This window comes from Tachysurus fulvidraco, chromosome 15 (genome assembly GCF_022655615.1).
Source record: "Tachysurus fulvidraco isolate hzauxx_2018 chromosome 15, HZAU_PFXX_2.0, whole genome shotgun sequence".
Classification (NCBI taxonomy): Eukaryota; Metazoa; Chordata; class Actinopteri; order Siluriformes; family Bagridae; genus Tachysurus; species Tachysurus fulvidraco.
The window spans coordinates 22,897,303-22,916,763 of NC_062532.1; the positions used below are offsets into that span (position 1 = coordinate 22,897,303).

A 19,461-nucleotide genomic window follows, 5' to 3' on the forward strand; every position below is an offset into this window, starting at 1 on the left:
TATTTTTTTTATATCAAGTCATTGCTCGATTTTATACATTTTAGACTTTTCCTGTTTAGAGCAATGAGATGTGAGTAAAACTTTATATAGGTTTTACTATATAATATAGATAGTTTCTTATATGGGTCAAATTGTTCTTCCTGTGTAAGTATGAAGATCTTGGCCATGGCAGTTTGTACCATACTTTATTTATCAATATAAAGTGACGTGTAGTTTGTGTGACTAAAAACCAAACTGTCTGGTATGTTTGGTATGTCTGGTTCTCGAGAAGAGGCTGACTTCAATCATACATTCATTCATTCAATCATTCATTATCTACCGCTTATCCGAACTTCTCGGGGCACGGGGAGCCTGTGCCTATCTCAGGCGTCATGGGGCATCGAGGCAGGATACACCCTGGACGGAGTGCCAACCCATCACAGGGCACACACACTCTCAGTCACTCACACACACTCACTACGGACAATTTTCCAGAGATGCCAATCAACCTACCATGCATGTCTTTGGACCGGGGGAGGAAACCGGAGGAAACCCCCAAGGCACAGGTAGAACATGCAAACTCCACCCACACAAGGCGGAGGCGGGATTCGAACCCCAAACTGTGGAGGTGTGAAGCAAACGTGTTAACCACTAAACCACCGTGCCTCCCGAGGCTGACTTTATAAAAACAAACAAAGCTAAACATTTTCTGTAACAAGCAACAGTTCTACCAAATAAACCCGTGATTATATCTTGCTACAAAATGCCATTGTGATGTTCAAACTTTTCACACAGAAGTCTGAAGAACCAACCAGATCCTGAAAGAAGTGTCTAAAAAATATAATGTGGGTGGGGCATCTAATTTAGATATACCAGGAAAACTATTGTGTGTAAATAAATTAGTAGTTCGATGCCAGTTACTGTAGCTAACTTGAGCCAAATCAGTGTCATTACTAACCAATAGGGTGATTGAGGGGAGTGAAAGAAAACCTAGCGGTGATACCACATGATCCAAGTTCCACGATTTGGGTTAATGAGTTAACTGAAGCTCTGCCCTCACAGAGACACCTCAAGTCAAGGGGAACAAAATAGCATAGCTTTATCTGATAACAGCAAGGAGAATGAGAGCAATGAAGTGCGGTAAATAACAATAAATCTCTCTTCTTTTATATAACAACATTAGTATTCCAGACCCATTTAAAGTTTAAAAATGTCTTTGTTATAAGAACAATCATCATATTAAAACAGGTATAAGCATGAATGCCACAAATTTAGGGCATCTGGTTGCACATCCCACTTTGCCTCCTATTAAAGAGAGTGAGTACTGTGAAAGGAGGTGCGATTAGGAAAGAGGTTCTGGCCTCTTCCGCCTCCCTTATGGACAGTGAACCTCCGGATCGCTGTTCAGTCGAGTAGCAGTCACTTGAACTGGTCCAGAGTCTCATAAAAATGCTGAAGGTTTTCTTTTTTGTTCATGTAATTCACCTATGGTCCAACTTTAGATTATGTCCCATTTTTGTATTTTGATTAAATGATGGGTTTATATTTATGGAGGTGAGCCTGATGTAACAAAAGGTAAGTGTTTATGTGTATCATGTTGGTCTGGGCACTTGTTTGTAGTTTTTCTTGTGTTTGTTTTTTGCTACGGGTTTGTAATACAGTGACCAGTCTGTTTATATATATTTATATATATGCCATGAGAAGGTTCTAGCACAATACATTAGCAAGCTTCGGCGAATGATTCCAAAGGTAAAAACTAAAAACAACCTCCCAACATTAGTTGATAACTCTCTCTCTCACACACACAAACACACACACACACACACACACACACACACACACATTCTCTCGAGTTAGGTATTAGGCAGTAAACTGGCCACTGCTCTGAGCACATAGGTTTTACCCAATCAAATTCTTTCCTCTCATTGACTGTACCACTGTTTTGTTTTTTGGTTAATGAAGACCAACCAAGAACCAGAAAAGGGAGTTTAAGGCATAGATTCACATGCCACACTAACAAAAAAATTAGAACGAGTGCAATGGATGATTCAGTTTCACACTTGCAACATAAATAATATATCAACAAACCAAGAAATGCAATAAATATGATCAAAGTTTCTCTTAAAGTATTTGGCTCAGATAATGGTCTTGTTGATATTTTTAGGGTTTCTTGTAACTGATTTACATTTCAGGCCCTTGTCTGATCAGTGAAAGTGAGCGTGTGAGAATGCACCTTCATTTGTGAGCGACCTGTGAGGAGTGTTTGGGTGGGTTGTTGCCTGATAAGCTCGGTAATTCCCGTCTTCCATCCCTGCATCTCTTACTCTTCTTTTCGCTCAACTTTCCCTGGTAATGGTGATGCCCTGGTTGCTTCTGTTTGTGAAGAGGTTTGTCAGCCTCAGATAGCCACAGTTGCTCAGAGTTTTGTCACTTTGTACTTAGTGTCTTTCTAGCCTTCGGTCTGTCCTCTCAGCTCCGGGCACCTTCGTCTCTGGCTCTTCCATCTCGCGGGGAGAGGGCAGAAACTGGAAAAGGGCTAGAGGACAACCTGAGGGAAAGTGGAAAGCCTTTATACAGAAGCAGCCTGTCTGTATATCTGTCTGTCTTGCCCTTGTTTTTCCCTTTCACTGACCCGTTCCTTTCCATCATGCCATATTTCAGCTCATGCAGTGGCCAAATCCAGTTGATATCACTGCCCATGCACTAACCCCCTGCATACTCCTCTCTCTTTACCCCTTCTTTTTCCTTCTCACCTGTCCATCACCCTCCTGAGAGCTCGCTCTATATTCATGCGATGGCCCACACGAGTCACACCAAGGTCCAGGAAATCTTCCTTGGTGAGAGAAGGCAGGTGTGTGCCATCAATCTCATTGTCCAGGAAGCGCTCCCTGTGCTCAGCCAGGTTCAGGTAGGCCAGCCAATCAGCTACGTCATACTTGGTCCAGTAGGGCAATGGCTTGGCAGCAAAGGGCTTGGACGGGGATGGAGGAGGCAAGTGAGGATAACTCAGACAAGTGGGTGGAGCTATAGAGTGGAGTGGTGGGGAAGATGAACCAGACAGGAAATGGGTGGGTGAAAGGGAGCGAGAGACCACCAGGGATGAATTGGGTGGTGGCGGTGCTCCAGAAGGAGCAAACAAAGGAGGGGATGGAGAGAAGTAAGCATCACCTAGGGGATTAGCAGGGGATGGAGGGGTGATAGAACCACGTAAGTCATATAAGCTGCTGTAGAGAGGTGTAGTGGGAAGGATAGGGAGAGAAGAGGGGCGTGGGGGACCCAGTTTGGGACGCTCTGAGGGTGAGATGAGGGGACTGGGTGCTCGTCGGCGCTGAGACTCTGCCTTACGTGTCTCCCTGCTTGGGATGAACTGGAACTCAAGGGCTTTGGAGCGGTAAACGGGGCGGTGCTTAGGGGAGGTGGGATAAGGTGCATAGCCTGAAGGCGAAACAGGTGAATGGGAGCGGGCAGTGGTGCCAGGGGCAGTGGAGGGGGTTTGAGAAGGGGCACTGGGGGGCTGCGGGGAAGGTGAGCGAGCCCAGTTTGGGTATAGAGGAGGATGGGGGGAAGCTGTAGGAGATGGAGATAGTGCAGGCTGAGCCAGAGGAGATGGAGAAGGAGAACGTACTGATGGAGGACTCAGTGCACCTGTTGAGTCCTCAGAGAACCTGGAGGGGAAAATGGACAGATTAGGAAAGAAAGAGTGAGAGACAAAGGAGAAACAGGAATTAGAAAAACAGATGAATAAAACAAACAGGGAAACAGTAGAAAGATGGGTAATGACTAAGAGAGCAAAAATAATCAGGATTTGTTGGAATACACACAATTGTTTTTATATTTACAAAAATGCAACTTAATAATTAATACTAATTAATAATAAACAATTAATAGCTCTGAATATTTATGAACCAACATTAAATCATGAGAATTGACTATATGATAAAGGCATTTTGAGACTGAGAAAAGGTATAATCCAGGGTTGTTGCACAAGCAGTGGACAGTACCAATACAACAAACTGAAATGTCATGAAAAAGAAAGAAACTGCTAGCCTTGGTCAACAGCAGCTTGGCCAAGGCAAGTAACCCAAAAATAACAGTCACCAACAAAATAAAACCCAACAAGCTCCAGGGGTAAAAATATCACAATTCTGCATTCAGAGATGTAGAGGCCATAACACAGAATGCAAACCTCACATCTGCACTATGAATCTGAAGATCAGTTTGGAGTCTTTAAAAAATACAGACATAAGCACAAATATTCTCGAAACAAAATAAACCTCTACCAAAGTGATGGAAAGGACAAAGCGTAAAGAAATAAAGAATCTGCTCATGATCCAAAACATACAAAGTCATCAGTCGCATGTTGGAGGTAGTCTGAAGGTATCGGCTTGCATGGATTTGTCTGGAACGGGCACGCTAAATGATGATCGTTGGCAAAATAAAATTTACTCGCCAGAAATATTTTGTCAACTAAATATCGGATGGGCTACCATTAAAAGTTTCTTTTTTTTTTTTTTAACACATCTTAATATAAGGAAACGAATGTGGAATTTCTGTTCTAACATCCGACTTTTGTCATTTGATCTCTAACCCATATAGTGTAAAGGAAAAAAAAGAAAAAAACCATTATAATTGGCCTTGCCGTTCTAATACATTTAAAGGTACGGTGAGCATATACAGTAGACAGAGAGAACAGTGGTTCAGTTACCTGTATCTGAGGAAGGACAGACAGATGGACATGGACAGTAGGATTAAAGCAGAGATAACAAAAAAGAAGGAACAGTTTAAACACATAGATACAGACAGAGTTTACATAGCCAATGCAGACTAATTCAGCAGTGACAGCCAAGCAAGTCACATGCACGCAAATATGTGATCTATCAGGAAGCAAGACAGGTATAAATGCACAAGGATCGATTTCAGTATAACTGTTCATGCAAGTTGCAGATTTTTGGGGACAAAAATAGACAAAGAGCGGTTCAAAAAAAAAACCCTTATGAGAAAGGTGAAATCAAGGTCCGTGACGTCGCCCGGTAAGGTGCAACCGGGCCCCGCCCTGGAGCCAGGCCCGGGGTTGGGAGTTGCGAGCGCCTGGTGGCCGGGTCTTGCCCCACGGGGCCCGGCCGGGCTCAGCCCGAAAGAGCGACGTGGGGCCGATCTCCTGTGGGCCCACCACCTGCAGGAGAAACCGTAAGGGGCCGGTGCAATGTGGATGGCCTCGGCGACCCAATCCCCAGACACGGAATCTGGCACTAGGGACATGGAATGTCACCTCGCTGGGGGGGAAGGAGCCCGAGCTGGTGTGGGAGGTTGGGAGATACCGACTAAATAAAGTTGGGCTCACCTCCACACACAGCTTGGGCTCTGGAATCCAACTCCTTGAGAGAGGCTGGACTCTCCTCTACTCTGGAGTTGGGGAAAATCAAACCTTATAAAATTCCGTTAAATATTTGAGTGATTGACCTTTGGATATGCAGCCTCGCAAGACCAAAAAATGCCACGATTAACTGAATATAATTCAGGCAAGTAGAAAATTTGTAAACAGTGTAATTTTGGTGTTTGGCTAAAATATTCCTTTGCCCCATGATTGCAGTAAATGTAAATATATATTTAGTTTTGCACATGCATAGTTCTCTGTCTAATTAGAATGTGTTTGGGATGTTTGAAAGATTTATATTCCAATAAGAGCATACTGAGCAGAGAAAAACAGAACAGAAAATCTAAAATGCAATCTCATACAAAGGACTTGATTAAGATATTATTAAGCTAGTGCATAAGAATCAAATAATACCAAAAAGGCAAGCAGAAGAGCAGCCATGAAACCACCACATACTACTACTGGACCCCTGAGCAAGGGCCACTGATTCTTTCTGATAAGGACTGACCCCAGCAAAGGGATGTTGGAAGAAGATAATTTCACTATGCTCTACTTGCATAAGTGAAGATAAAGGATATCTTCATATTCCAATTTGCATGTCTTTAAATAATATAAACACACAACAACAGCAGAGACAAAAACACACACATAGGACACATGCGGTCACAGATCTACCAGTCTCCTCACAAATACATGCTATGACACAGTCATACTGACACTACTCTCACACACCTGTGCCTGCTGAGTGATCGCTGTGCTCCCCAGTTCTCTATTCCCTTGTTCCTTTGTTGCAATTTGGTGTTCAGTTCACTGATGATGCTGGCTTTCATGCCAGACATGGGTGGGTGCAGTTTACGGCCTTCCAGATAAGATGCATCAGACTGAATTCCACTTTCAGTCACTATCTGTGTAACGCTAGAAGACCCATCACCCCAAAGGGGCTTCATCTCAGGCGTTCGGGGTCGATCAAAGTACATGACAGCAGAGCGAGACAATCCTTGTCCTTCCCTAATGCTGTAACCATCCCGAGTGGCCATGTCCTCTTCTTCTCCATTCTCTGGCTCTTCCTCCTCCTCAGGCTGCTCCTCCCCACGGCGCCTGTGATAGGCTGGCGGAGCTGTGCTGGTCTGCCGCCTGAGCTCTGATGCACGGCTGCCCTCTCTATAACGTTGCGTTTTAGGGTACGTAGAAGCAGTGCTTGCTGCTTTAGTGTTGTGCATTTCAAAAGTCTGTCCATCCAGATAGCTCATGTAGGACTCTAGGAAATCTGCTCCGCTTGTCCTGTCACTGTCCGCTGCTCTCTCCATCCTTTCTCTGACTCCCCCACTGCTAAGTGCCAGGATACTGTCCAGATGGTGGTCACTGCTGCTACGGCTGTCTAACTCCTCAATACCAGAGTCCACTACAGTCTCCTGGGACTCCCCACTCTTGGCCATGGCTGAGGTGGGTGGTGGGTGGTGCTCAGCACTGGGCCGCCTACTCCCACTCCCTGTAGCCACTGTGGAAACAGTTGCCATGCGCTGGGTGTGCAGGCTAACAGCAGGCACAGTGCTAGCAGCAACAGCACTTGTAATGGTAGTGGTTGCTGTTGCACAGGGTGAGGTCATGGAGAGGTTGGAAGTCCCTCTCAATGCGGCAGATGTAGCAGGAGTAGAAGAAGCAGCAAGAGGTCCCCCATAGGCAGGGGGGGCTGGGATTGTAATAAGTGGTGGTGTGGGAGAAGTGGCACGTCTGGTTGCAGGAGTGCTGTTATAGAGGTGGTGGGCTTGAGACAAGCTATAAGGTCTGTGGTAGGAAGAGGGAGGAGGAGGTGGTGACACAGAGGGAGGTGGAGGGGGTCCAGAAGGTTGTAGGGTGGATGGTGATGGAGGTGGGGGAGGGTTTGGAGAAGCTGAAGAGGGAGAAGGTGCAGACTGGGTCAAATTTGCAACTTCACTGTCATAGGAGGTAAGACTAGAGGTGGTGGAGTCCCCAGCCTGTGGAGAGGGCAGGGGTGTGTGAGCAGGGAAGCCAGTCATAAAGGCATCTTTTGGAGGAGGTGGAGGTGGCGGTGGAGGTGGAGGTGCTGGATGGTGTTGTTGCTGCCGAGTTGCTGCAAGGTTGTTACTAATTATGGCAGAATAACTTATTCCACGATCAAAGCTGTTAGCGAATTCTAGTGGAGGTGGCAAAGGTTCAGCAAACACAAATTCATCATCTACATCCACTGAAGGAGCTGGAGGAGGGAGGACCATCAGTGCCATGCCACTGGCTCCCTCTCCCCCAGTCCCTGGTCCTGTTGGTGTGCTTGTTGTCATGGCAGTAGATGGAGGAGATGGAGGTGTGAGTGAGAGCATGTATGTTCCTGCTTCACTCTCCATTCTCAGGAAGGATGGTCTCCGATGTTGCTGAGTAGTCAGCTGTGTGGATGGCTGTTGCTGGCTCTGAGCTCTTTCCATCTCTCTCTCCCTCTCCCTCTCTCGTTCCCGGGAACGTTCCCTCTGCCGCTCTCTCTCTCGTTCCTTCTGTGTGGGTTGGTAGTGCTGAGACTGGTAGTGATGTGTGTGAACTGTTTTGTCCTCAGAGAAACGAACCCTCAGCCCTTCCCTGGTAGGTGCAGCTCCTGCAGCCTCTCTCTCAGCACGTTCCCCAGTCTCCTCTGTCCAACCTCCCCCCCCTCCTCTAAGGATCCTGGGTGAAGGAGGGCGAGTGGAGGTGGTGGTGGCAGCCAGTGAAGAGGATGTGACAAGGTATGAGGAAGAGCCAATGGACTGAGCAACAGAAGATATCATGGGGGAAGAGGAAGTGGCTGAGTGAGAGAGCACTGATGATGGTGGTGCAGCAGATGAAGGAAAAGATCCCACAGTTGAGTGTTGGCGGGTGAAATGGTGTTCACTAGCCCTTTCCCTGCGCATCCGTCCATCATCCTTTAAAGCACGCTCCCGTGCAGCTAGAGCCAGGCCCAGTGGAGAGGATGGGTCTAGAACTTTCCCTGTCAGTGGGTGGATAAAGGTGGTGGTAGGCTGTGGCTGTTGTGGCTGTTGACGACTGGCTCCCAGGTAGAAATCAGCAGGTACAGACTTAGGCTGATAGTCTCCCAAAGGTGCAGATGTGGAATATTCTGGTAAACCAAAGGCAGGTGGCATGCTGCGCGCATGCTGAATGAATGTGTCACCTGAGAACATGCCCTCATCAATAGATTTGGAGGGTCTCAGGCGAGGTGTAGGTTGGGAGCTCAGTTGCTGCTGCAGCTGCTGCTGGGAGGCCTGATTCCTTCCTATTCCTGCTACCACAGTACTTCCTGCAAGTTCTTCCTCAGCAGAGAGAAAAAAGGAGGCACTCTTCCGTCTAGCTTCATGAAAGCGCTCACGATCCCTGCGGGCTGCTCCCACAATGGCAGCACCAAACTGGCTAGTGAAGTCCAGATTCTCCTGAGGTCTGAGTGGTGGCAGTGAAGGTGGTGGTGGTGGAGGGACTGATGGTGGATCAGGTGGGGGCATGGTGGGGGCAGGTGGGGGTGCAATAGGTGGGGCTTTAGAACTGTCACTTTCTCCTGGAAGGGGCACATCAGCCTCAACACTGCTTCCTTGGCTGCTGCGTCCACTGCTGCTAGTGGAGGGAGCTTTGACAATGATAGTTGGGATAGGAATGGAGCTCTTTTCCACAGAATCTTTACTTCCTAGCGTGCCCTGAACAGAACGTAGGTCTTCTACCTTTGACTGCTTTACAAGAGGCCCCTTGCCTCTTCTTACACCCACTTTCTGGATTCCGCCTGCAGCTGCTGTCCCTGGTGTTGTACGCTCCGCTCTTGTCTGCTGGCTCTGAACAGTTTGTTGTTGCTGAGGGATCACTGTGGCCACACTAGTGGGGGGAACTGCGTTGCTGTAGCCTCTCCTCAAACCAGCTGATCTTGCCCCTGATGCTCCCCCAGCTCCTGTGGAATCTCCGGTGTAGCCCACAACCTTCCGGGAAGCAGTCCTACTGGTGACAGAGGGGTGAACTTGGGCATGGGAATAAGACGTTGCATGGTCAGAAACTGCAGAGCTTGTGGGTGGTCCAGGGGACCTGTCTCTTGGTCCATGCGTGTAGTGAGATGGCTGGGAATAAAGCTGATAGTGGGTGGAGGTGGAGGTAGACTGTGAAACAGACACTGAAGGCTGTTGGGAAGTCTTGCCTCTCCAGCCCATAGGAGGTGCAGAGGAGAAAGGGGGATCAGGGGGAGCTGTGGTTGGTGGAGGAGGAATATCATCAGGGCCGGGGACTGAAAGGCTTCGTGCAAACTTCATGGCTGGAGGATGAAGGAACTGCTTCTCCTCCTCAGGAACCCCTGAAGTATAAGAGATAGATGTAAGAATGAAAAAAAAGAAAAAAGTAAAAGAATGATGTAGGGTTAACATGTGGTAGAGATCTAGAAATTAAAATAGATATGAAACTAGAAAAAACTTTCACTAATTACTTATACGAAGTAAGTAATTGACTGAAAGTGAAAAAATTAAATCTGGTCCAAATTCATCTAGTTATAATTCTGTCTGTCTGTCTGTCTGTCTGTCTGTCTGTTAGCTTGATTAATATTAGTGAGTATGATTTATATTATGCCTGTATGTAACTGTGTTAGTTGCTGTATGTATGTGTGCTCATGTTACAAACACTGGCAAAATGTTTTGTAACACGAAAACCCACAGTGAAGCAACAATGGTGTGTTTATCAGGTAAGAGGGTTGGATTTAAGCCATAGGATTCTCAGCATAGAATCAGCAATAGGAACTTTACAATCTAAAATTCTGACATCAGTTATGCCAACATTAAGTGACTTGTTTGTTATGGGAATGGTAGAAACCATGATTAGGTTTTTTTTTTTTTTTTGTGACTACATGATAGAAACTTTATAGCATAGCAGGTAGTGTTGCAGCTCCTGGGTTCCTGGTTTGACGACAGGCATGGGTTACACAAAACTAATAGTTGTATAAACACTTTAATTCTTCTTTAAACACTTCCATATGTTAAATGTAATTTCAGCCTTTAGGAAGACCCATCAGTACCCTGTTTAGTAAATATTGTGGTTATCTGATACCATGCTGCTTCTAAGCAAAGAGAATGTAGGTTAATCACCCAGCTGATCTTGTATTGTCTATTTTAGGAAATGGGTAATTAGTCTTGTTTAGAGTTTGTGTGAGCTAAAACACAGACATATTAAAGTGTTTACATGCCTAGACAAATGATTTCCAATAAGAAAAAAAACAACTCATGAAGTAAAAAAATAAATAAATGGTGGTGGTGGTGGGGAGTTGGGGGAGAGACAGTGGATGACCCAAATAAAACTAATAAAAAGTTATTAGCTATAACATATTAACTTATCTGCTACAAGCTACAATTAGTGCGAAAGTGCAAAAAACTGCAAAAAGCAAGATTTTTCCTGACATCCGATGAAGACATTCTACAGCAGCATGGTAAAGAACATCCTGAATTTTACTAGAGTTCACTGTGTTCCACTCCATAAATGTAGCCTTGTTTAGAAAGGCTTTTGACACAAGATCACCATAGCTTCGTGATCAGAAAACCCAGGCTGAAACTCATGGAGCAAGACAAAGTGGAAGCTGGTGTGATTCAGGTGTATGGAGTTTACCAGGATGTATTTTTACAGACCCAAAACTACACCGGCAATCTGGAAGCACAGGCACTGGCAAAAAAAACACAGCTGCGCGGACAGACAGGCAGACAGACAGACGGACAGCCTCACCGATGGACTTCTGTCGCAGCATACCGTGCTGCTGGGCGTGGCTGGACACAAACGGGCCACGGTCGTAGCTGGTCCCTGGCATTATTCCCGTCCCAGATTGATCGAAATTTGACTGGTGAAACAAAAAGGAGGGATGAGAGAAAATGGAATGATATAATCAATCTACAAATGACATGATTATATAAACATATATTTTTAACCTGAATAAATTTATCTAAAGGTTTAATTATGAAAGTCTTAAAGTGGACCAACAATTCCTTTAGCCACAAGAGGGTGCTGTAGCTCCGAGCCATTAAACACAAAGCCATCGAGACAAGACAGCAGATAGACAAACGGCACCAGCAAAATCTGAAAAATCTCAACCATGCAAAACATTTCACGCAACATTCCACTGTCCTACTGCTACTCAACAATTTTGTATTCATTCCTATCATGTCATAGAGCTTCATGAACAGGCAGGAAATTACTAGAAAACTTTACTTTTTTGTAATCTTTTAAAAATCTTTATCAAACTGAATTCTGAATTCTAGTTCTTTATTTAGCAGTTTCTAAATAAAGAAATAACCGAGTCTAAAAAAAAATACTGTAGCAAAAAAAAAAAGTCATCTTGATGAAAATGCCCTCAGCGGCACTAAGGCATCGGGTCGATTTTAAACATCTCCGGATATTTACATTGGCATTTGTGGTGGACGCTAAACATAGACACACACACCTCGTTGTAGAAGCCGCGTCCCCTTTCCCTCTTCAATGCTTGACCCCTTGGCACTGGGGTCTCGTTGGTGCTGATGGTCTGCTGCGCTGCAGCTAAAATCTCGTCCAGCTTGTCTGAAAACAGAGAGGAAGCAGTTTCATAAACATTAGATTCTTCATAAACATGTTTCGAGCGATGACGTTATGCTACAGAATGTCGTTTTCATATAAACAGTTTTGTTAAACTTCAGCGTTTCTACATATTTACACCTCCATCCACATCACGGTACAAAAATATACATAATACGGAGATTGCTCACTCAAAGCCATCTGATAGACGGTCCTTTTTTTCTCTGTAGCTTGTGAAGATTCAAACTCTGTAAAAAACAAACACACACACACACACACACACACACACACACACACACACACACACACACAGTTATAGTGACTCCTTATTGGATTCGGCCCATAAGCAGATTTGCTACGAGAGAGACCCAACATTGTCTTTTTTTTTTCTTTCTTTCTTTTTCACAGCTCACTTTTTATGTGACGTTATACAGGAATACGGTCGAGTTTTAAAAGGACTGATGTCACCGGCTGTTTATTTACAGTTTGGTATGCGGTTCATCTTTGCAGAAAAGTGCAGAGTGACATCAAGCGTTTATTTTTTAATGTTCTGACCAATCAGCACTCTACATAATTTAAGGCTATTAATATTTATGGAAAGAGTCTCCAGGGATGTTCCAGGGATGCGGTAGCCTAGTGGTTAATGTGTGGGACTACTGATAGGAAGGTTATGAGTTTAAACCCCAAGGTGCACCAAGCTGCTACACTTGGGCCCCTGAGCAAGGCCCTTAACCCTCAATCGCTCACTTATAAAGTCATAGATATAAATATACATAGAAAAACAATCTAAACCGATCGGGTTAAAATGAAACCGTTGTCAATTATTTTCCTAACACGGCATTTCTCGGATAACTTTGTTCCTTACACGTTTCAGTGTGAAAGCAACCTGACACACACCTTACCTGTTTTTTTTTTCCATGGGGCTGAAGCTGTGAGAGGAAGCAAACGAAGAGTTGCAATTAAGATTTATTCAACTAATCATGACACATTTTTTGCTTTAATCAAATTTAGAAGGGCATAAAACACACACACACACACACACACACACACACACACACACACACACACACACACACACACACACACACACACACACCACAGTAAACAGTCCCGCATCAGTATTTCTTACCTCTATCAACTGTGTCCCATCAATGAGGACAAGCAAAAGAAAGGAAAAGGGTTGAGGTCAATGAGGTCAAGGGTTAGAGCACTAAGACTGCATTACGGGGACAAGTTTACAAGAAGGGTTGAGTGGAGCCACTAAAGACTGAAAGACTGCTGGATGTGTAAAAAGTGAAAGGTGATTGTGGGTCACTTGCTATTTTTACATAAACAATACTATCTGAAAGAAAGACCTCGCTCATAAACTAGGGCATCACGGGCAGTGCACTATTTCTGCTGAAGCGATCACAGCTCTCATAGTGCTACAGTGACAGGGCGACAGGTCTGACGGGGGAAATGAGGTGAGCGAACCTGAGCTGCATTAATTCAGCACATTAGACTAAAGCATATGGCTGAGAATGGCACATCGTCGCCATGCTTTTAACACCTGACACTTATTTATAAAGTTAAAATGACCTCAGCAGGTCCTGAGGATGGAACCATTCATACCTGCACTTAGCATGCTCAAAAACCATCCAGTCCACACTTAGCATGCTCAGAACCTGTTTCCTGCACAATGAGTGTGTTCAGCACTCATCCATGCTGCAATGTCCTGCCAAAAACTCTCCAATCTGTTCAGAACCAGAATATATCCAGATTCTAGGGGAAGTCGTGGCCTAATGGTTAGAGAGTTTGACTCCTAACCCTAAGGTTGTGGGTTCAAGTCTCAGGTCGGCCACGACTGAGGTGCCCTTGAGCAAGGCACCGAACCCCCCAACTGCTCCCCAGGCGCTGCAGCATAAATGGCTGCCCACTGCTCTGGGTGTGTGTTCACTGCTGTGTGTGTGTTCACTGCTGTGTGTGTTCACTGCTGTGTGTGTGTTCACTGCTGTGTGTGTGTTCACTGCTGTGTGTGTGTTCACTGCTGTGTGTGTGTTCACTGCTGTGTGTGTGCACTTTGGATGGGTTAAACGCATAGAACAAATTCTGAGTATGGGTCACCGAACTTAGCCGTATGTCACGTCACGTCACTTTCTCAAAATTAGATGCAATCTGATATGCTTCAAGCTCAATGCTCAAAACCAGAACCTGTCATAATTTCAGGACCAGACCAGCCTCACTAAGCAGAAACCCATCCAGCCTGCAGCTGTCATCCACAGAACAATTCTGGTCTGCATTGAGCATGCTCAGAACCTTGCAAAGCTGCAATGAACACACCGAGAATCAGAACGACTACAATAAAAAGAGAGTGTTTTGAACCAGAGTCCACTCTAACACACGGAGCATGCTCAGAACCAGAGTCCACTCTAACACACGGAGCATGCTCAGAACCAGAGTCCACTCTAACACACGGAGCATGCTCAGAACCAGAGTCCACTCTAACACACGGAGCATGCTCAGAACCAGAGTCCACTCTAACACACGGAGCATGCTCAGAACCAGAGTCCACTCAAACACACGGAGCATGCTCAGAACCAGAGTCCACTCTAACACACGGAGCATGCTCAGAACCAGAGTCCACTCTAACACACGGAGCATGCTCAGAACCAGAGTCCACTCTAACACACGGAGCATGCTCAGAACCAGTCCAGCATCTACTGGAGTTTCTACACGAGCATCTACCAGTTTGCACTGAGCATGCTCGGAACGAATCCAGCCTGTACATTTCTCTGAACCAGCCAACACAAAGTCTCCTTTTACACCAACACCCACCCCCTGTGGTGTTACTACAGCAACAAAGACACAAACTACAGCTGCTCAGGAATGTGGGAATGCCATGGCCGTACGATCGGGCTGAGTTTATTCTTCAGTGGGGCAAAAAGAGAGAAAGAGGGGTGAGGGTGGGCAGGGTTATTTTGGGTGAGGATGGGGGGTGTTACCTGTACTGTGGGTGCAGACAGTGATAGTGGGAGATCTCTGAAAGAACAGTGAGATGGATTGAGACTCGACGCTTGAATTTTTTCACCCCATCCCTCGTCTCTCTCTCTCTCCCGTGTCTTACCATTTTTTTTCGTTTAGTCATCTTTCCTCATGAAGGCATCGCTAGCTTTCTGCTTCTGATCCGCCCTCATTCTTCATCTCTCTCTCTCTCTCTCTCTCTCTCTCTCTCTCTCTCTCTCTCTCTCTCTCTCTCTCTCTCGCTCTCAATGTCTCTCCCCCCTCTCTCTCTCTTTCTCAATTCTACTCCCATATGTACTTGCTCCCGCTCAACTGTCTCTACATCTGTACTCTGATCTTTCCTCTCCTCATCTTCATTGTCATCCCGGTCCTTACCCATCTCTTCCAGCTCTGAGGTCATGGACTTGGAGCGCAGTGCGATGGCTGGAGTGCTCAGCCTTTTACTCTGCTGTGGGACTGAGGTAAAGAAGGAGAAAGAAAGAAAGAGAAACATTGTAAGGAATAACATCATCTTCATTATCATCATCATCATCATCATCGTTATTATAGACCGAGCAGCTTAAAAGCCTTCTCACACTGAAGGTCAAAGATTTTGAAGTAGATTGTTGGAAGGGCTCAAGATGTTTTTCATTTAGAACCATTGTAATTTTTCCCCCCAATCAATGCCAGCAATGCATTTGGCTAGACTGTCAACTCCTTAAGCATATTTTACCTAGCGTTCACACCGGCAGCCATATTTTAGCTCACATTGCATCCAAATCTCTACTGGCTTGGCACTCTCATGTAGAACCTAGTAACATGGACGAATATCCATCTGTGCCTAACGACGTGTTTTATAGGTTTATTTCGATAAACTGGTTCTTATCGATACAAAAAAAGATCAAATACATTTATTTAGATATACATATATATACGGTATATACTGTACACTCAAATGTAGTGTATTTACACTGTTTTTGTCATGTCATGTCATGTCATGTCATGTTTTTTCATGTCATGTCATGTCATGTGATGTCATGTTCTGTTTTGTCATGTCATTTGATGTCATGTCATGTTTTGTCATGTCATGTCATGTCATGTCATGTATGTGATGTCATGTCATGTAACATCATGTCATGTAACATCATGTCATGTTCTGTCATGTCATATCATGTTTTGTCATGTGATGTCATGTCATGTCATGTTTTGTCATGTCATGTTTTGTCATGTCATGTCATGTATGTCATGTCATGTCATGTAACATCATGTCATGTAACATCATGTCATGTTCTGTCATGTCATATCATGTCATGTTTTGTCATGTTTTGTCATGTCATGTAATGTTTTGTCATGTCATGTATGTGATGTCATGTCATGTCATGTGATGTCATTTGTTCAAACAGAAACACGTTGTTGTATAAAAGAAAAATGTTTTATGTCTTTCTGTTTATGCCGTCTGTAAGCATCATATGATCATCATCTTAATCCTTACTTTTTTTCCTGGAGCCTTCCTCCATGTCAGGATTGCGAGTCACCATCACCACCTTGACCATCAGGCTGTTTCCGCCTTGTCTGATCATGTTGACCACTTGCCTGTGGCCAACTTTCACCACATTCTGACCGTTTACCTGATGAAAGACAGTGGAAGAACACTGGTTACCACGTACCCTACCAGTTGCTGGTTACCACATACCCTACCCGATCCATGTTTCCACCATGCACACACCTCGATCAGGAAGTCACCCATCCGTAGACCAGCCCTCCAGGCCACGCCTCCCTCGTCGACAGACTCAAGGTACTGCAGTGCTGGAAAGGCTGGTGTGGGTGTAAACTCTTCAATGGGTGTCTGTGCTACAAAACACACACCCACACAGTTCCAAGTATGAACGAAATTCCAGTTATCACGTACTGGAGTGACATAGTGTCTGCTGTACAAGATGCAGAGTCAGAGAAGGGTAGGTCATGGGTAAGGAGAAATGATGATGTCACCTAACCTGAGCTTTGAATACAACAGTGGAATAATAGAACACTTGGCAAGGCATCAGTATGATCAGTATGAGAGTCTGCTGAGAAAGAGAGAGAGAGAGAGAGAGAGAGAGAGAGAGAGAGAGAGAGAGAGAGAGAGAGAGAGAGAGATAGAGAGAGAGAGAGAGAGTGAATGGCAGACAGTGAGGATGAGGATTCTTACCCTTGGCCCCTCTCAGCACAAAGCCAAAACCCTCGCTGTCTTTTTTCTGCAGGAGCACTGTTTTCTCCTTTATTATGTAGTCACTAAGAGAAACAAAGAGACAGAGAAGAAGGAGGAAGGGTTAGTGGAGGAGAAACACTGAGCTGAGTTGGCAATGTGAGCGGTGGTGCCGGGAACAGAATACAGAGAGGGCAGAGAAATGGAGGGAGACAGAAGAGCAAAAAGGAGAGAGAGAAAAAAAACATTCCAGGAAGTGTACAGTACAACGGAGACATTGGTACAGGTGAAAGTCCTCAAGCACTTGGCTTAGGTTTAGGGAAAGGGGGGGTCAGAGGACAGGGGAAAGGTGTGAATATCTGCATAATCCTGTCCTGTCTTTCATCTGCGACAACGTGCAACCAGAATCTGTAAAACTGAAGCACTGCAACATCTGTAACGTCTGTAACATCTGTAACGTCTGTAACACTAACATCTGTAACCCTGTAACATGTCAGCACCTGCAAGTACAAGTCTGTAAGTTGACTACACAGTAACACTGCAATGTAGGACGCCAACCCCTGTCCTCTGTCCTCTGTCCTCTGTCCTCTGACATTACTAAATAAAATATTGTCCAACACACATCGTCCTTTGTATTGGTTCAGTAGCACTGGCATTACCTCTAACATGTCACTGTTTTAACATCCATTCATTCATTCATTCATTCATTCATTCATTCATTCATTCATTCATCTTCTACCGCTTATCCGAACTTCTCTGGTCACGGGGAGCCTGTGCCTATCTCAGGCGTCATCGGGCATCGAGGCAGGATACACCCTGGACGGAGTGCCAACCCATCACAGGGCACACACACACTCTCATTCACTTACACACACACACACTACAGACAATTTTTCAGAGATGCCAATCAACCTACCATGCATGTCTTTGGACTGGGGGGAGGAAACCGGAGAACCCGGAGGAAACCCCCGAGGCACGGGGAGAACATGCAAACTCCACACACACGAGGTGGAGGTGGGAATCAAACCCCCAACCCTGGAGGTGTGAGGCGAACGTGCTAACCACTAAGCCATATTGTATGCTTCATTCTGCCATCAAAAACTCAGTAACTGTTACTAATACGTTGGACCGTCTTTATGTTGAAAACATGAGAATACTGTAACACCAGTTTTATCTGGATCTTATTTGTAGATTTACGTATGATGACACAGAGTCACACTGTAACTCGTGTCCCCTTACATTACTGTAACAATCTGTCTTTATGTGCAACGCTGGGTCTGTCTATGAAGGGTGAAGGAAGTACATGACCCCGGTACGCTCGGAAACACGGCTTGTAAGATGCTGTCGAAGTCTTCGGTTTCTGCATCTTCCATCTGTGATGTTTATATGCAGCGGGCACAGTAAGTAAGATGTTGGCGGTTGCCTAAGCAACGGCCAGAACTGGAAATAAGAAATAGCCAAGCTAATATGTAGACATACACTGTGAAGGGAGCTACAGCATGTGAGCCTGGCAGCGCTAGTGCTCGGAATTAGTCATCTAGAAGCCAACGCTCCTACCAGAGGGACATCTGAAAGACAAAGCCGTCACGGACGGCTCCGAGAGCGAACGATTAAAACCCGGTCGGACAGTCGAACCCTGAGAGAAGTTAACAAGTGTGAGAGCAGCAGCAGATGCTCTGCTTGCACATCCAGCTCTGGGTTTATATTTAGACGTGGGTGTGTTTGATGACAGTAGCAAAAAATATGTGTGTGGGTCTCATGTAAAGAGATACGTGGCGCGAAACAACATTTTTACCAGTTCTGTACAGTATAAAGTGCATGCGCAATAATGGTAACATGTACAGGAGGAAATGACCACGTTGGCTGATATTAATGTTTAAGTAAATGACTGTGAATCGCAGAACATGGAGGAAAGGTGTGAATACTTAGGGAAAAAAATGAGAAATAGCTGTACATAATGTTCATACATAATACACTTCAGCTTTAAATAGTAATACATTACCCTAATTTATTACCAGCCTCTGGACACTGTGATGTCCTCAGTCCTGATTTCTTGACCAATTATTTTAGTTCTGAAAGTCCCGACCCACATCCCCGTATCCACATCCCCGTGTTTTTACGTCATCGTTCCTAAATATCATGTGAGTTACAATGAGAGAATTTATAACGGAATATTTGAGATTTTCTGTAAGAAGAGGTTTATTTTACATTAACAGGAGTCTCCAGTGAAAATAGACACTATATACGTGACAGGATAAGATTTATGATAGATAAAGCTGCACTACAGTCGGAGCTGCAGGTACTGTAGGAGAATGAATGGACACCCGATGACCAATCAGAGTCCAGAATTAAGAGACGTTATATAAAATATCACCTTCAGCATTAACGGCAGCTGTTATGACAATTTATG

At 45.0% G+C, this 19,461-nt stretch overlaps 1 protein-coding gene across 4 annotated transcripts in view; it reads right to left on the reverse strand.

Annotated features, from left to right (window-relative positions):
* Positions 1-562: 562 nt before the first annotated feature.
* Positions 563-19,461, reverse strand: part of shank1 (SH3 and multiple ankyrin repeat domains 1) — a 47,619-nt gene continuing 28,720 nt past the window's right edge. For 2 of the 4 annotated variants that reach the window (XM_047800923.1, XM_047800922.1), the window contains exons 2-14: positions 17,055-17,137; positions 16,593-16,717; positions 16,359-16,494; positions 15,263-15,343; positions 13,017-13,025; positions 12,790-12,816; positions 12,079-12,135; positions 11,781-11,893; positions 11,069-11,180; positions 6,086-9,659; positions 4,685-4,690; positions 2,733-3,644; positions 563-2,527 (exon numbers count right to left, since the gene is read on the reverse strand). In XM_047800923.1, the coding sequence (XP_047656879.1) occupies positions 2,449-2,527; positions 2,733-3,644; positions 4,685-4,690; positions 6,086-9,659; positions 11,069-11,180; positions 11,781-11,893; positions 12,079-12,135; positions 12,790-12,816; positions 13,017-13,025; positions 15,263-15,343; positions 16,359-16,494; positions 16,593-16,717; positions 17,055-17,137 (5,314 nt within the window). In that variant the 3' untranslated portion in view covers positions 563-2,448. Of the gene's footprint in view, positions 3,645-4,684; positions 4,691-6,085; positions 9,660-11,068; positions 11,181-11,780; positions 11,894-12,078; positions 12,136-12,789; positions 12,817-13,016; positions 13,026-15,262; positions 15,344-16,358; positions 16,495-16,592; positions 16,718-17,054; positions 17,138-19,461 lie in introns of all 4 variants that reach the window. The other 2 variants (XM_047800920.1, XM_047800921.1) reach the window with 2 other exon arrangements.